We start from the raw sequence: 14,170 nt of genomic DNA, 5'->3' as shown, positions 1-14,170 counted from the left end.
CCTTTGTACAGGCGGAGAAGCTGTGTGTTTTTTATGCTGGTTTTCTTATTGCTGTTTCCGGGTGGGTCTGTCTGTTGGGTATGGGTCTGTTTGTTGGGTATGGGTGTGGGGTATGTGGGGAATGTTGGGGGTTTGTATTTTATATGTTCTCTTCTGTACGGGGCTGGGGGTTGGGGTGAAACTGGATTTTGAGGGAGCTGCATCAGAAGGGTGGGGTGTGGCAGGGTGAAAGCGCGGGCTTTCCTCTGGTTTCCCGCGCTGCGGGGCGGGGGGGTGGAGCTTGCGGTAGGGGCGTGGCCTCTACTGGTTTTTTCCCCAGCGACAGCGATATATTTCCAAGTCAGGGTGGTGAGTGACTTGGAGGGGAACCTCCAGGTGGTGGGGTTCCCAGGTATCTGCTGCTCTTGTCCTTCTAGATGGTAATGGTCATGTGTTTGGAAGATGCTGCCTGAACCTTGGCGGGCTACTGGAGTTGTAGATGGTACACACGGCTGCCACTATTCATTGTGCTGCCTCTTCTGGTCTCCGCAGGTAACGCTTGGCCTGTACCTGATGAATCATCAGCTGGGAGCTGGGCTGAGTTTAGCATCGTTCTGTAACACTGAAGTATTTGGACCAGCTGATACCGGCAGCTCACTGGCTAGTCATGCCAGGAATGTCATATGAAATATGTGTCAGTGGAAGGATGTAGAATGCAGATTTGCTTTAAATACCCCAAATCCCTCATTCCATCACAAACATCCTGCAACTGTGAAGGAAGCACCAGGTGAAATTCAGATGTGAGCAAGAATTCAGAGTGAACATTCCAGCAGACCCTCCGTCACTTTGGGAAAAGGATTCCCGAACACCCGGGTGGAGAATGACATTCCAGGAGCTGCTGGTGGTTTTGGCTGTTTTTCACGTTGATCTGACAGTGAAGGGGTCCCTGGACACTGTAGTTCCACCTCCGCATCTTCCGGGTAAGTGAGAGGCACGCTCACCCAGTCTGTGTTTGCAGCAAAGCTGAGTGACAGATAGTGAGATTACCAAACCTGTAAAACACTTCACTCTACACACATTCATCTCAGTAAAATATCACCCAAGTGATGTTTGGCTTTGGGGTGAGTACTGCTGCCTCACGGCCACGAGGAGGGCAGCGCGGTGGTGCAGTGGTTAGCACTGCTTGCTCACGGCCCCAAGGAGGGCAGCGCAGTTGTTAGCACTGCTGCGTCACGGCGCCAAGCACCCGGGTTCGCTCCCGGCCCTGGGTCACTGTCCGTGTGGAGTTTGCACATTCTCCCCGTGTCTGCGTGGGTCTCACCCCCACAACCCAAAGATGTGCAGGGTAGGTGGATTGGCCACGCTAAATTCTAATAATCTTTATTATTGTCACAAGTAGGCTTACATTAACACTGCAATGAAGTTACTGTGAAAAGCCCCTAGTTGCCACATTCCGGCGCCTGTTTGGGTACACAGAGGGAGAATTCAGAATGTCCAATTCACCTAACAGCACGTCTTTAGGGACTTGTGGGAGGAAACCAACGCCCCTTTATTGGGGAAAAAAAAAATTGGGCACTTAAAAAAGTGCTGTTTAGCTTAGAGCAGTTACTGTGTAAAATAACTATATATTTTTTTTAATTTAGAGTAGCCAATTCGTTTTTTCCAATTAAGGGGCAATTTAGCATGGCCAATCCACCTACCCTGCACATCTTTGGGTTGTGGGGGTGAGACCCACAGGGGAGAATGTACAAACTCCACACGGTCAGTGACCCAGGGCCGGGATCGAACCTGGGACCTCGGCGCCATAAGGCAGTGCTAACCACTGTGCCACCGTGCTGCCCCGTGTAAAATAACTATTGACCTTGTCTGGGCTGCCGAGGATTCGGGTCAGGGTTCCAGACAGAGGATTAGTGGCACCATCAGTAAATAGCCAGAGCGAGAGTCTGGGCTCTAGGCCCAGAGCTGACAGCCCAGCAGGTATCTCCGTTTGGCACTGTCCCCCAGTGAGTGTCTCTGTAGTCAGTGCAGGATGGGACGGTAGCGGGTTTGCATTATCACAGAGGCAGCTTCAGAACTGCTGACAGCGCTGCTCCCCGCACCCCCCCCCCCCCCCCCCCCCCACGTCCCACCCCAGAACGAACACATTTGTTGAAAGAAAGATGAAATGACTTTTTTTTATTTCTTTAAGGGAAAGCAGCTCTCCTTACACGAGTCCCCGACATTCACTCAGAAGCGGAATTCACAATTTCACCACTGCCCGTGTTAATCTCATCACTTGAACCACAGTCCAACCCACCCAGAGCCCGGAGAAAACGAAAGATGTCAGTGAGCAGGAAAGGTGAGGAATGGGAGGAGAGGAGCTGCAGACTGCGGGCTCTCCAGCTCCGCGTCCAGGACCTGGGCCTTGGCTACCAGTCGGATGAAATTGTCCTTTTCAAATACTGCAGTGGGAGCTGCCCCCAGGCTCAGAACAACCACAACCTGATTCTTTCCCTACTGCTGCGGAAACCTGGCTTCCCAAACCTTTTGCAGGAGAAGATAGTCAGCGACCCCTGCTGTCGCCCCACACACTTCAAAGACGTCACCTTCTTGGACCTTAACAATCAGTGGCACACAGTGGAGAAACTCTCAGCTTCTGAGTGTAGCTGCATTGGGTAACTGTCCGAACAGGAGACAAATCCCAGGGAAATCAGGACCAAAGCTACAGGCAAAACCCAGCTGTGTAAAAATGGTGTGGAAATGATATGTGTATTTATACTTTAAGCAAAGCGCAAAAGTCTGTATTTAAAGATTTCTATTTTACGATATGTGGCTGGGAGATGGGGTTTGGACTGTATTGGTCCTTCACAATGGAGATTGAGATTGGCAGAAATATTTATACAACTAAATTATTTATTTATTTTAAAGATTTTGCTGTTACAAATGCTTCAATTTATCTAATGTTCAAATAAAACTGAATGTCCAAATGCTTCAATTTATCTAATGTTCAAATAAAACTGAATGTCAAAATGCACAATCATTGCTGTCCATTTATGTAGAATATTGGTGCAGATTACCAGGGATTTATTCCACCTGTACAATACCCTGGTTGATCAGCCAGTGTCCGACACTGGCGCCTGAGGCAGGTTCCTGCAAATTATAGAAACTCTCCGTCCTCGAGGCACCTTCCGTTCACCGAAAAACGACTCTTCATCCCGCAAGATCTGGTGGCTGAACCGATAACGAGCGATGCCCCTGAAAACCACACAAGGTATTGGTGAAGGAAGGCAGACCATTATAGCCAATATTCACACACACAGGTCTGACTGCTCCAACCAATATAAATGTTGCCACAGTTCCAGAGGACCAAAGGACCTCTTTGAGAGCTGATTTATCCTGAAGGTCGCCACACATCGGGAGAGGGAGAGGGAGAGGGAGAGAAGACGAGCCCTTCATGGATAACTTCAGCAGCTCCAGGAATTGAACCAGCGCTGTTGGCCTCATTCCACACCACTAACCAGCCGTCCAGCCGACTGACCCCCAAACATCAATATAGCCACACACACGCCTGCCTATTACAGCCAATATATTCACACATACACACAAGATATAGGAGAAGAATTAGGCCATTCGGCCTATTGAGTCTGCTCCACCATTCAATAATGGCTGATATTTTCTGATCCCCATTCTCCTGCCTTCTCCCCATAATCCCTGATACCCTTATTAATCAAGAACCTATCTATCTCTGCCTTAAAGACACTCAGTGATTTGGCCTCCACAGCCTTCTGCGGCAAAGAGTTTCACAGATTCACCATCCCTGTGGCTGAAGAAATTCCTCTTCATCTCTGTTTTAAAGGATTGTCCCTTTAGTCTGAGATTGTGCCCTCTGGTTCTAGTTTTTCCGACTAGTGGAAACATCCTCTCCACGTCCACTCTATCCAGGACTCTCAGCATCTTATAAGTTTCAATGAGATCCCCCCTCATCCTTCTAAACTCCATCGAGTATACAGACCCAGAGTCCTCAACCGTTCCTCATACAACAAGCTCTTCATTCCAGAGATCATTCTTGTGAATCTCTGAACCCTTTCCAAGGCCAGCACATCCTTCCTTAGATACAAGGCCCAAGACTGCTCTCAATACTCCAAATGGGGTCTGACCAGAGCCTTATACAGCCTCAAAAGTACATCCCTGGTTTTGTATTCTAGCCCTCTCGACATGAATGCTAACATTGCATTTGCCTTCCTAACTGCCGACTGAACCTGCACATTAACCTTAAGAGAATTGTGAACAAGGACTCCAAAGTCCCTTTGTGCTTCAGATTTCCAAAGCCGTTTCCCATTTAGAAAATAGTCTATGCCTCCATTTTTCCTTCCAAAGTGCATAACCTCACACTTTTCCACATTGTATTTCATTTGCCACTTCTTTGCCCACTCTCCTAGCCTGTCCAAATCCTCCTGCAGCCCCCTTGCTTCCTCAATACTACCTGTCCCTCTACAAATCTTTGTATCATCTGCAAACTTAACAGTGCCTTCAGTTCCTTCTTCCAGATCATTTAATGTACATTGTGAAAAGTTGTGGTCCCAGCACCGACCCGAGGCACACAAGTCACTGGCTGCCATCCTGAAAAAGACCATCTACCCCCAGTCTCTGCCAGTCATACAATCCTCTATCCATGCTGGGATCGTACTCTTAACACCATGGGCTCTTAGTCAAAGGCCCTCTGGAAATCTAAATACATCACGTCCACTGGTTCTCCTTTGTCTAACTTCCTTGTTACCTCCTCAAAAATTCTAACAGATGTCAGACATGACCTCCCTTTGACAAAGCCGTGCTGACTCAGTCCTATTTTACCATGCAATTCCAAGTACTCGGCAATCTCATCTTTAATAATGGACTCTAAAATCTTACCAATGACCAAAGTCAGGCGAACCGGCCTATAATTTCCCGTCTTCTGCCTCCCTCCCTTCTTAAACAGCGGTGTTACATTAGCCACTTTTCAGTCCTCCGGCACCCTTCCTGCCTCCAGTGATTCCTGAAAGATCATCACTAATGCCTCCACAATCTGCTCAGCTATCTCTTTTCGAACCCTGGGGTGTACGCCATCCAGTCCAGGTGACTTATCCACCGTCAGACCTTTCAGTTTCCCCAGAACCTTCTCCTTAGTGATGGCCACTACACTCACCTCTGCCCCCTGACTCTCTTGAAGTTCTGGTATGCCACTGGTGTCTTCCACCGTGAAGACTGATGCAAAGTAACTATTCAGTTCCTCTGCCATTTCTTTGTTTCCTATTATTACTTCTCCAGCCACATTTTCCAGTGGTCCAATGCCCATTCTTGCCTCTCTCTTATCTTTTATATTACTAGCTAACTTGCACTCATATTTCATCTGCTCCTCCCTTATTGCTTTTTTAGTTGTCCTCTGCTTGCTTTTAAAGGCTTCCCACTAATCCTCGCCACTTTGTCTGCTTTTTCTTTAGCCTTTATGCTGTCCTTCACATCCCTCGTCAGCCATGGATGCCTTGTCCTCTCCTTAGCACATGAAATGAAAATCGCTTATTGTCACGAGTAGGCTCCAATGAAGTTACTGTGAAAAGCCGCAAGTCGCCACATTCCGGCGCCTGTTCGGGGAGGCTGGTACGGGAATCGAACCCGTGCTGCTGGCCTGCCTTGGTCTGCTTTAAAAGCCAGTGATTTAGCCCTGTGCTAAACCAGCCCCACGTTTCCTCCTCCTTGGGATGAATTTCTGTTGTGCCTCCCTAATAACCCCCCAAAACCCCTGCCATGGCTGTTCCACTGCCTTCCCTGCTCGGCTCCTTTTCCAATCAACTCTGGCCAGCTCCTCCCTCATGTCTTTGCAGTTACCCTTATTTAATTGTAATACCGTTACGTCTGATTGCAGCTTCTACCTCTCAAACTGCAGGGTAAATTCTATCATATTGTAGTCACTGCCCCCTAAGGGTTCCTTAATCAAGGGTTCCTTACAATCACCAAACCCAGAATTGCCTGTTCCCTAGTAGGCTCTGTCACAAGCTGCTCCAAAAAAACATCTTAGACATTCCACAAATTCCTTTTCTTGCGATCCACTACCAACCTGATTTTCCCAGTCCACCTGCATGTTGAACTCCCCCATGATTATTGTAATATGGCCATTCATATATGCCTTTGCTATACACATAGGTCTAACTGTCAATATAGACACAAACACACACAGGTCTGCCTGCTTGAATGCCTTTCTCTGCACAGGACACTGAAGTGAGCACTAGCCATGGGATTACTGCAGAAACCAATACATCATCAGTTACTCCAAGGCAGGGCGAGGTCCGTAAACTGAATCCAAACAGTGAGATCTGGTTGTTGCTGCATCGATGCTCGCCTAAGGCAGCTGCCTCACAGTGAGGACCAATGATACAAACACACTCACCTCAGGATATAGACGGAGCGTCTCTCCAGCAGCAAATCCACCTGATCCGCATCATTATCTTCACTCAACAATCGCATCACACTCGCTGACAACAGACACAGCCCTGCAATGGTGTCTCCACAGAACTACGAGAGAGGAGGGGTAACAGCATAAAGGACAATCCTCAAACAGACATAGTCTCCTGTCACCCACCCCCCTGCATAGACAGAGTCTCCTGTCCCCACCCCCCTGCATAGACAGTCTCCTGTCACCCACCCCCCTGCATAGACAGACAGTCTCCTGTCCCCACCCCCCTGCATAGACAGACAGTCTCCTGTCCCCACCCCCCTGCATAGACAGTCTCCTGTCCCCACCCCCCTGCATAGACAGTCTCCTGTCCCCACCCCCCTGCATAGACAGACAGTCTCCTGTCCCCACCCCCCTGCATAGACAGTCTCCTGTCCCCACCCCCCTGCATAGACAGACAGTCTCCTGTCCCCACCCCCCTGCATAGACAGACAGTCTCCTGTCCCCACCCCCTGCATAGACAGTCTCCTGTCCCCACCCCCCCTGCATAGACAGCCTCCTGTCCCCACCCCTGCATAGACAGACAGTCTCCTGTCCCCACCCCCCCTGCATAGACAGACAGTCTCCTGTCCCCACCCCCCTGCATAGACAGACAGTCTCCTGTCCCCACCCCCCTGCATAGACAGACAGTCTCCTGTCCCCACCCCCCTGCATAGACAGTCTCCTGTCCCCACCCCCCTGCATAGACAGACAGTCTCCTGTCCCCACCCCCCTGCATAGACAGACAGTCTCCTGTCCCCACCCCCTGCATAGACAGACAGTCTCCTGTCCCCACCCCCCTGCATAGACAGACAGTCTCCTGTCCCCACCCCCCTGCATAGACAGACAGTCTCCTGTCCCCCCCCCATAGACAGACAGTCTCCTGTCCCCCCGCATAGACAGACAGTCTCCTCTCCCCCCCCCCATAGACAGACACAGTCTCCTATTCCCCCGCATAGACAGACACAGTCTCCTCCCCCCCATAGACAGACACAGTCTCTTCTCCCCCCCCTGCATAGACACACAGTCTCCTCCCCCCCCCATAGACAGACACAGTCTCCTGTCCCCCCCTCCCCATAGACAGACACAGTCCTCCTCCCCCCCCATAGACAGACAGTCTCCTGTCCCCCCTCCCCATAGACAGTCTCCTGTCCCCCCTCCCCATAGACAGACAGTCTCCTCCCCCCCCATAGACAGACACAGTCTCCTGTCCCCCATAGACAGATAGTCTCCTCTCTCCGCCCCCCCCATAGACAGACACAGTCTCCTCTCCCCCCCCATAGAGACACAGTCTCCTCTCCCCCCATAGACAGTCTCCTCTCTCCCCCCCCATAGACAGACACAGTCTCCTCTCCCCCTCCCCATAGACAGACACAGTCTCCTGTCCCCCATAGACAGACACAGTCTCCTTTCTCCGCCCCCCCCATAGACAGACACAGTCTCCTCTCCCCCTCCATACACAGACACAGTCTCCTGTCCCCCATAGACAGATACAGTCTCCTCTCTCCGCCCCCCCCCCCCATAGACAGACAGTCTCCTGGCTCTTCCCCCCCCCATAGACAGACACAGTCTCCTCTCTCCGCCCCCCCCATAGACAGACACAGTCTCCTCTCCCCCCCATAGACAGACAGTCTCCTATTCCCCCCCCCCCCATAGATAGACACAGTCTCCTATTCCCCCCCATAGATAGACACAGTCTCCTCCCCCCCCCCCATAGACAGACAGTCTCCTCTCCCCCCCCCGCATAGACAGACACAGTCTCCTGTCCCCCCTCCCCATAGACAGACAGTCTCCTCTCCCCCCCCATAGACAGACACAGTCTCCTCTCCCCCATAGACAGACAGTCTCCCCCCCCCCCCACAGACAGACACAGTCTCCTCCCTCCCCATAGACAGACACAGTCTCCTGTCCCCCCCTCCCCATAGACAGACACAGTCTCCTCCCCCCCATAGACAGACACAGTCTCCTCCCTCCCCATAGACAGACACAGTCTCCTGTCCCCCCCTCCCCATAGACAGACACAGTCTCCTGTCTCTCTCCCATAGACAGACAGTCTCCTCCCCCCCCACAGACAGACACAGTCTCCTCCCTCCCCATAGACAGACACAGTCTCCTGTCCCCCCCTCCCCATAGACAGACACAGTCTCCTCCCCCCCCATAGACAGACACAGTCTCCTCCCTCCCCATAGACAGACACAGTCTCCTGTCCCCCCCTCCCCATAGACAGACAGTCTCCTGTCTCTCTCCCATAGACAGACAGTCTCCTCCCCCCCCATAGACAGACACAGTCTCCTCCCCCCCCATAGACAGACACAGTCTCCTCCCCCCCCCCATAGACAGACAGTCTCCTCCCCCCCCATAGACAGACACAGTCTCCTCCCCCCCCCCATAGACACAGTCTCCTCCCCCCCCCATAGACAGACAGTCTCCTCTCCCCCCCCATAGACAGACAGTCTCCTCTCCCCCCCCCATAGACAGACACAGTCTCCTCCCCCCCATAGACAGACAGTCTCCTCCCTCCCCCCATAGACAGACACAGTCTCCTCCCCCCCCCATAGACACAGTCTCCTCCCCCCCCCATAGACACAGTCTCCTCTCCCCCCCCATAGACAGACACAGTCTCCTCCCCCCCCATAGACAGACAGTCTCCTCCCTCCCCCCATAGACAGACAGTCTCCTCCCCCCCCATAGACAGACACAGTCTCCTCCCCCCCCATAGACAGACACAGTCTCCTCCCCCCCCCATAGACAGACACAGTCTCCTCCCTCCCCCATAGACAGACACAGTCTCCTCCCCCCCCGCATAGACAGACACAGTCTCCTCCCCCCCGCATAGACAGACACAGTCTCCTCTCTCCCCCCCATAGACAGACACAGTCTCCTCTCCCCCCCCCCATAGACAGACACAGTCTCCTCTCCCCCCCCCATAGACAGACACAGTCTCCCCCCACATAGACAGACACAGTCTCCTCCCCCCCATAGACAGACACAGTCTCCTCCCCCCATAGACAGACAGTCTCCTCCCCCCCATAGACAGACACAGTCTCCTCCCCCTCCCGCATAGACAGACAGTCTCCTCCCCCCCATAGACAGACACAGTCTCCCCCCCCCCATAGACAGACAGTCTCCTCCCCCCCCATAGACAGACAGTCTCCTCCCCCCCCATAGACAGACACAGTCTCCTCCCCCCCCCCATAGACAGACACAGTCTCCTCTCCCACCCATAGACAGACACAGTCTCCTCCCTCCCCATAGACAGACACAGTCTCCTCTCCCACCCCCCCATAGACACACTCTCCTCTCTCCCCCCCATAGACAGACACAGTCTCCTGTCCCCCCTCCCCATAGACAGACACAGTCTCCTCCCTCCCCATAGACAGACACAGTCTCCTCTCCCACCCCCCATAGACACACTCTCCTCTCTCCCCCCCATAGACAGACAGTCTCCTGTCCCCCCTCCCCATAGACAGACACAGTCTGCTCTCTCCCCCCATAGACAGACAGTGTCCTATTCCCCCCATAGACAGACACAGTCTCCTCTCTCCCCCCCCCCATAGACAGACACAGTCTCCTCTCTCCCCCCCCATAGAGACACAGTCTCCTCTCTCCCCCCCCATAGACAGACACAGTCTCCTCTCTCCCCCCCCATAGACAGACACAGTCTCCTCTCTCCACCCCCCCATAGACATACACAGTCTCCTCTCCCCCCCCCATAGACAGACACAGTCTCCTCTCTCCCCCCCCCATAGACAGACACAAGTCTCCTCTCCCCCCATAGACAGACACAGTCTCCTCTCCCCCATAGACAGACACAGTCTCCTCCCCCCCCCCCCCATAGACAGACAGTCTCCGCCCCCCCCATAGACAGACAGTCTCCGCCCCCCCCATGGACAGACACCGTCTCCTCTCCCTTCCCCCCCCGATAGACAGACACAGTCTCCTACCCCCCCCCCCCCATAGACAGTCTCCTCTCTCCGCCCCCCCATAGACAGACAGTCTCCTCTCCCCCCCCATAGACAGACAGTCTCCTCCCCCCCCCCCCATAGACAGACAGTCTCCTCCCCCCCATAGACAGACAGTCTCCTCCCCCCCATAGACAGACACAGTCTCCTCCCCCCCCATAGACAGACACAGTCTCCTCCCCCCCATAGACAGACACAGTCTCCTCTCCCACCCATAGACAGACAGTCTCCTCCCTCCCCATAGACAGACACAGTCTCCTCTCCCACCCCCCCATAGACACACTCTCCTCTCTCCCCCCCCATAGACAGACACAGTCTCCTGTCCCCCCTCCCCATAGACAGACACAGTCTCCTCCCTCCCCATAGACAGACACAGTCTCCTCTCCACCCCCCATAGACACACTCTCCTCTCTCCCCCCCATAGACAGACAGTCTCCTGTCCCCCCTCCCCATAGACAGACACAGTCTGCTCTCTCCCCCCATAGACAGACACAGTGTCCTATTCCCCCCATAGACAGACAGTCTCCTCTCTCCCCCCCCATAGACAGACACAGTCTCCTCTCTCCCCCCCCATAGACAGACACAGTCTCCTCTCTCCCCCCCATAGACAGACACAGTCTCCTCTCTCCCCCCCCATAGACAGACACAGTCTCCTCTCTCCGCCCCCCCCCCCATAGACATACACAGTCTCCTCTCCCCCCCCATAGACAGACACAGTCTCCTCTCTCCCCCCCCATAGACAGACACAGTCTCCTCTCCCCCCATAGACAGACACAGTCTCCTCCCCCCCCATAGACAGACAGTCTCCGCCCCCCCCATGGACAGACACCGTCTCCTCTCCCTTCCCCCCCCCGATAGACAGACAGTCTCCTACCCCCCCCATAGACAGTCTCCTCTCTCCGCCCCCCCATAGACAGACAGTCTCCTCTCCCCCCCCATAGACAGACAGTCTCCTCTCTCCGCCCCCATAGACAGACAGTCTCCTCTCTCCGCCCCCATAGACAGACAGTCTCCGCCCCCCCCATAGACAGACACAGTCTCCTCCCCCCCCATAGACAGACAGTCTCCTATTCCCCCCAAAGACAGACACAGTCTCCTCCCCCTCCCGCATAGACAGACACAGTCTCCTCCCCCCCGCACAGACAGACACAGTCTCCTGTCCCCCCCCCATAGACAGACAGTCTCCTGTCTCTCCCCCCACAGACAGACACAGTCTCCTCTCCCTTCCCCCCCATAGACAGACACAGTCTCCTCTTCCCCCCCAAAGACAGACACAGTCTCCTCCCCCTCCCGCATAGACAGACAGTCTCCTGTCTCTCCCCCACAGACACAGTCTCCTCTCCTCCCCCCCCCACAGACAGACAGTCTCCTCTTCCCCCCCCCCCCCCCACATAGACAGACAGTCTCCTATTCCCCCCATAGACAGACACAGTCACCTGTCCGCTCCCCCCCCCCCCCCATAGACACATTGTGTTTGGTCTCAGTTGGAGGGGGCACTTGGTTGGGGGAGGGGGGGCTTGGGAGGGTTGTACGTACACAAATCTGTTAAGAGGGAAGCTCACGTTGATACGGTTTTTCTGGTATTAAAGTGAAGAATTCTACGTGCCTAGTCAATGAGAACCCGAGTACAAAGGCACATGCTAATGTAACGCCATAAGCAGCAGCGAGGGACCTTCAAAGGCAGAATTCTCTGAATGATCGGGACGGTGCAGGTCAGCATCAGCAGTGAAAGGACAGATACACAATCTAACTGAACATCCCGCAGAGCAGAGTGAATGTCGAGAAACTGAAGATGGGTAGAGAGAGAGGGAGATAGAGAGAGAGAGACCGAGAGCGCCAGAGAGAGAAAGAGAGAGAGGAGAGAAGAGAGAGAGAGCGAGCGAGAGAGAGAGAAAGGGCACACAAAGTTCTCTGTGATAAAGCTGCAAAAGTAATTGTGAAATTGATAATGAAGTCAGTGGGAATTGGGGGGTAATTCCCCATTGGCTGCACTCTGGCGAGCGCGGAGAAAGATCTTGGTTGTGTTTGTTGGCGGAGGGCAGCACGGTGGTGCGGTGCTTTGCACTGCTGCCTCACGGTGCCAAGGACCCGGGTTCGAATCCCAGCCCCAGGTCACTGTCTGTGTGGAGTTTGCACATTCTCCCCATGTCTGCGTGGGTTTCACCCCCACAACCCAAAGCTGTGCAGGGTAGGTGGAGTTCCTCAGACATGTAAATTTATTTGTTTGTTGGAGGATAGTTAACTCAGTCCCTGGACTCTGCTGCCGGAGTTCCTCACGGATGTAAAAACAGAGACCTACTCAGCAAATCGAGTCAGATTGATGAAAGGGGGCAGACACATGACCGATTGCAATGAATATAGTTCCACGTGAGGTACGTACATTGCGAGAGAAACAGTCCCAGTGCAGTGGGGATGGGATGGGAAGCCAGAGGAAATGGACGGAAGGTGATTTGGAAAAGAGCGAGAGATGGCATGAGGCAATTAATTTTAGACAGTGAGTTCTGATGATCTGCAAGGGACAGAGGAGGCAGAGTAAATAAAACCTTTCCAAAGAGAATTGGATAACGACAGGAGAAATATGCAGTAAAGTTAAACCAACACGAGCAACCTGCAGTCTAAGTATCAACACTAACAGTGTGTCTGACATGTACCTTCACACTGTCCACATGGGGATTGATGAATCCGCTTTCATCTAGATCCAGTACATGTACCATTGAGAGCTGAGGGACCCCCGGGGGGAATGCAATGTCCCGCAATCGCTGCACAACGGCTTCATTCTGCTCAGTCCAATGTGATTTCTCAATCTCACGGTATCCATGGATAGCCTTATGTCAAACACATCGAAAAGTCAAGTGACATTCAGAGGACCTGCAGCCAAAATTAATGTTCAAAATAAAACCTGGAATACCAAATACTCGGGTCACAGTCTCAACTTCCAAAGATTCATTTAATTAACAAACATTAATTTGATACATCAATCAAACAGTTGCCATATCGTGTTCTAGGCAGAAATATGCAACAAACATTACGTCTGAAAATCAGAATAAAAACAGTCCAAATGCGAAGTTATTAGGACAGGGAGATAGAACAGCACCGTCCGAGGGTCTGTACTGAGGGAGTGCTGCACTGTCAGAGGGTCAGTACTGAGGGAGTGCTGCACTGTCAGAGGGTCAGTACTGAGGGAGTGCTGCACTGTCAGAGGGTCAGTACTGAGGGAGGGCCGCACTGTCAGAGGGTCTGGACTGAGGGAGTGCCTGCACTGTCAGAGGGTCAGTACTGAGGGAGTGCCGCACTGTCAGAGGGTCAGTACTGAGGGAGTGCCGCACTGTCAGAGGGTCAGTACTGAGGGAGTGCTGCACTGTCAGAGGGTCAGTACTGAGGGAGTGCTGCACTGTCAGAGGGTCAGTACTGAGGGATTGCCGCACTGTCAGAGGGTCAGTACTGAGGGAGTGCCGCACTGTCAGAGGGTCAGTACTGAGGGAGTGCCGCACTGTCAGAGGGTCAGTACTGAGGGAGTGCGCACTGTCAGAGGGTCAGTACTGAGGGAGTGCTGCGCTGTCAGAGGGTCAGTACTGAGGGAGTGCCTGCACTGTCAGAGGGTCAGTACTGAGGGAGTGCCGCACTGTCAGAGGGTCAGTACTGAGGAGCGCTGCACTGTCAGAGGGTCAGTACTGAGGGAAGTGCCGCACTGTCAGAGGGTCAGTACTGAGGGAGTGCCTGCACTGTCAGAGGGTCAGTACTGAGGGAGTGCCTGCACTGTCAGAGGGTCAGTACTGAGGGAGTG

The 14,170-nt window shown here is 53.2% G+C and overlaps 2 protein-coding genes across 2 annotated transcripts; one reads left to right on the top strand and one right to left on the bottom strand.

The window, feature by feature from the left end:
- The first annotated feature begins 452 nt into the window (after nucleotides 1-452).
- LOC119961035 (artemin-like) lies at nucleotides 453-2,992 on the top strand. The gene is made up of 2 exons (XM_038788551.1): nucleotides 453-959; nucleotides 2,168-2,992. The coding sequence occupies exons 1-2, from the start codon at nucleotides 860-862 to the stop codon at nucleotides 2,635-2,637; spliced, it is 570 nt and encodes a 189-aa protein (XP_038644479.1). The 5' UTR covers nucleotides 453-859; the 3' UTR covers nucleotides 2,638-2,992.
- On the bottom strand, nucleotides 2,854-13,577 carry alkbh7 (alkB homolog 7). Its single transcript, XM_038788552.1, has 3 exons — nucleotides 13,038-13,577; nucleotides 6,380-6,504; nucleotides 2,854-3,213 (listed from the first exon to the last, which is right to left on the bottom strand). Exons 1-3 carry the CDS (start codon nucleotides 13,098-13,100, stop codon nucleotides 3,072-3,074), a joined length of 330 nt encoding a protein of 109 aa, XP_038644480.1. The 5' UTR covers nucleotides 13,101-13,577; the 3' UTR covers nucleotides 2,854-3,071.
- Between the last annotated feature and the right edge of the window lie 593 nt (nucleotides 13,578-14,170).

Source organism: Scyliorhinus canicula, unplaced genomic scaffold (assembly GCF_902713615.1).
Source record: "Scyliorhinus canicula unplaced genomic scaffold, sScyCan1.1, whole genome shotgun sequence".
Lineage (NCBI taxonomy): Eukaryota > Metazoa > Chordata > Chondrichthyes > Carcharhiniformes > Scyliorhinidae > Scyliorhinus > Scyliorhinus canicula.
This window is presented reverse-complemented; position numbering and strand designations above follow the sequence as displayed.

Bases quoted from the DNA above. Each gene is read 5' to 3' on its own strand.
- LOC119961035 (XM_038788551.1), top strand. From the start codon at position 860: ATGACATTCCAGGAGCTGCTGGTGGTTTTGGCTGTTTTTCACGTTGAT. The intron at 960-2,167 runs GTAAGTGAGAGG...TATTTCTTTAAG, and splicing joins TCCACCTCCGCATCTTCCGG to GGAAAGCAGCTCTCCTTACA.
- alkbh7 (XM_038788552.1), bottom strand. From the start codon at position 13,100: ATGGTACATGTACTGGATCTAGATGAAAGCGGATTCATCAATCCCCAT. The intron at 6,505-13,037 runs GTACATGTCAGA...CCTCTCTCGTAG, and splicing joins CCCATGTGGACAGTGTGAAG to TTCTGTGGAGACACCATTGC. The intron at 3,214-6,379 runs GTGAGTGTGTTT...TGTGGTTTTCAG, and splicing joins CGCTCCGTCTATATCCTGAG to GGGCATCGCTCGTTATCGGT.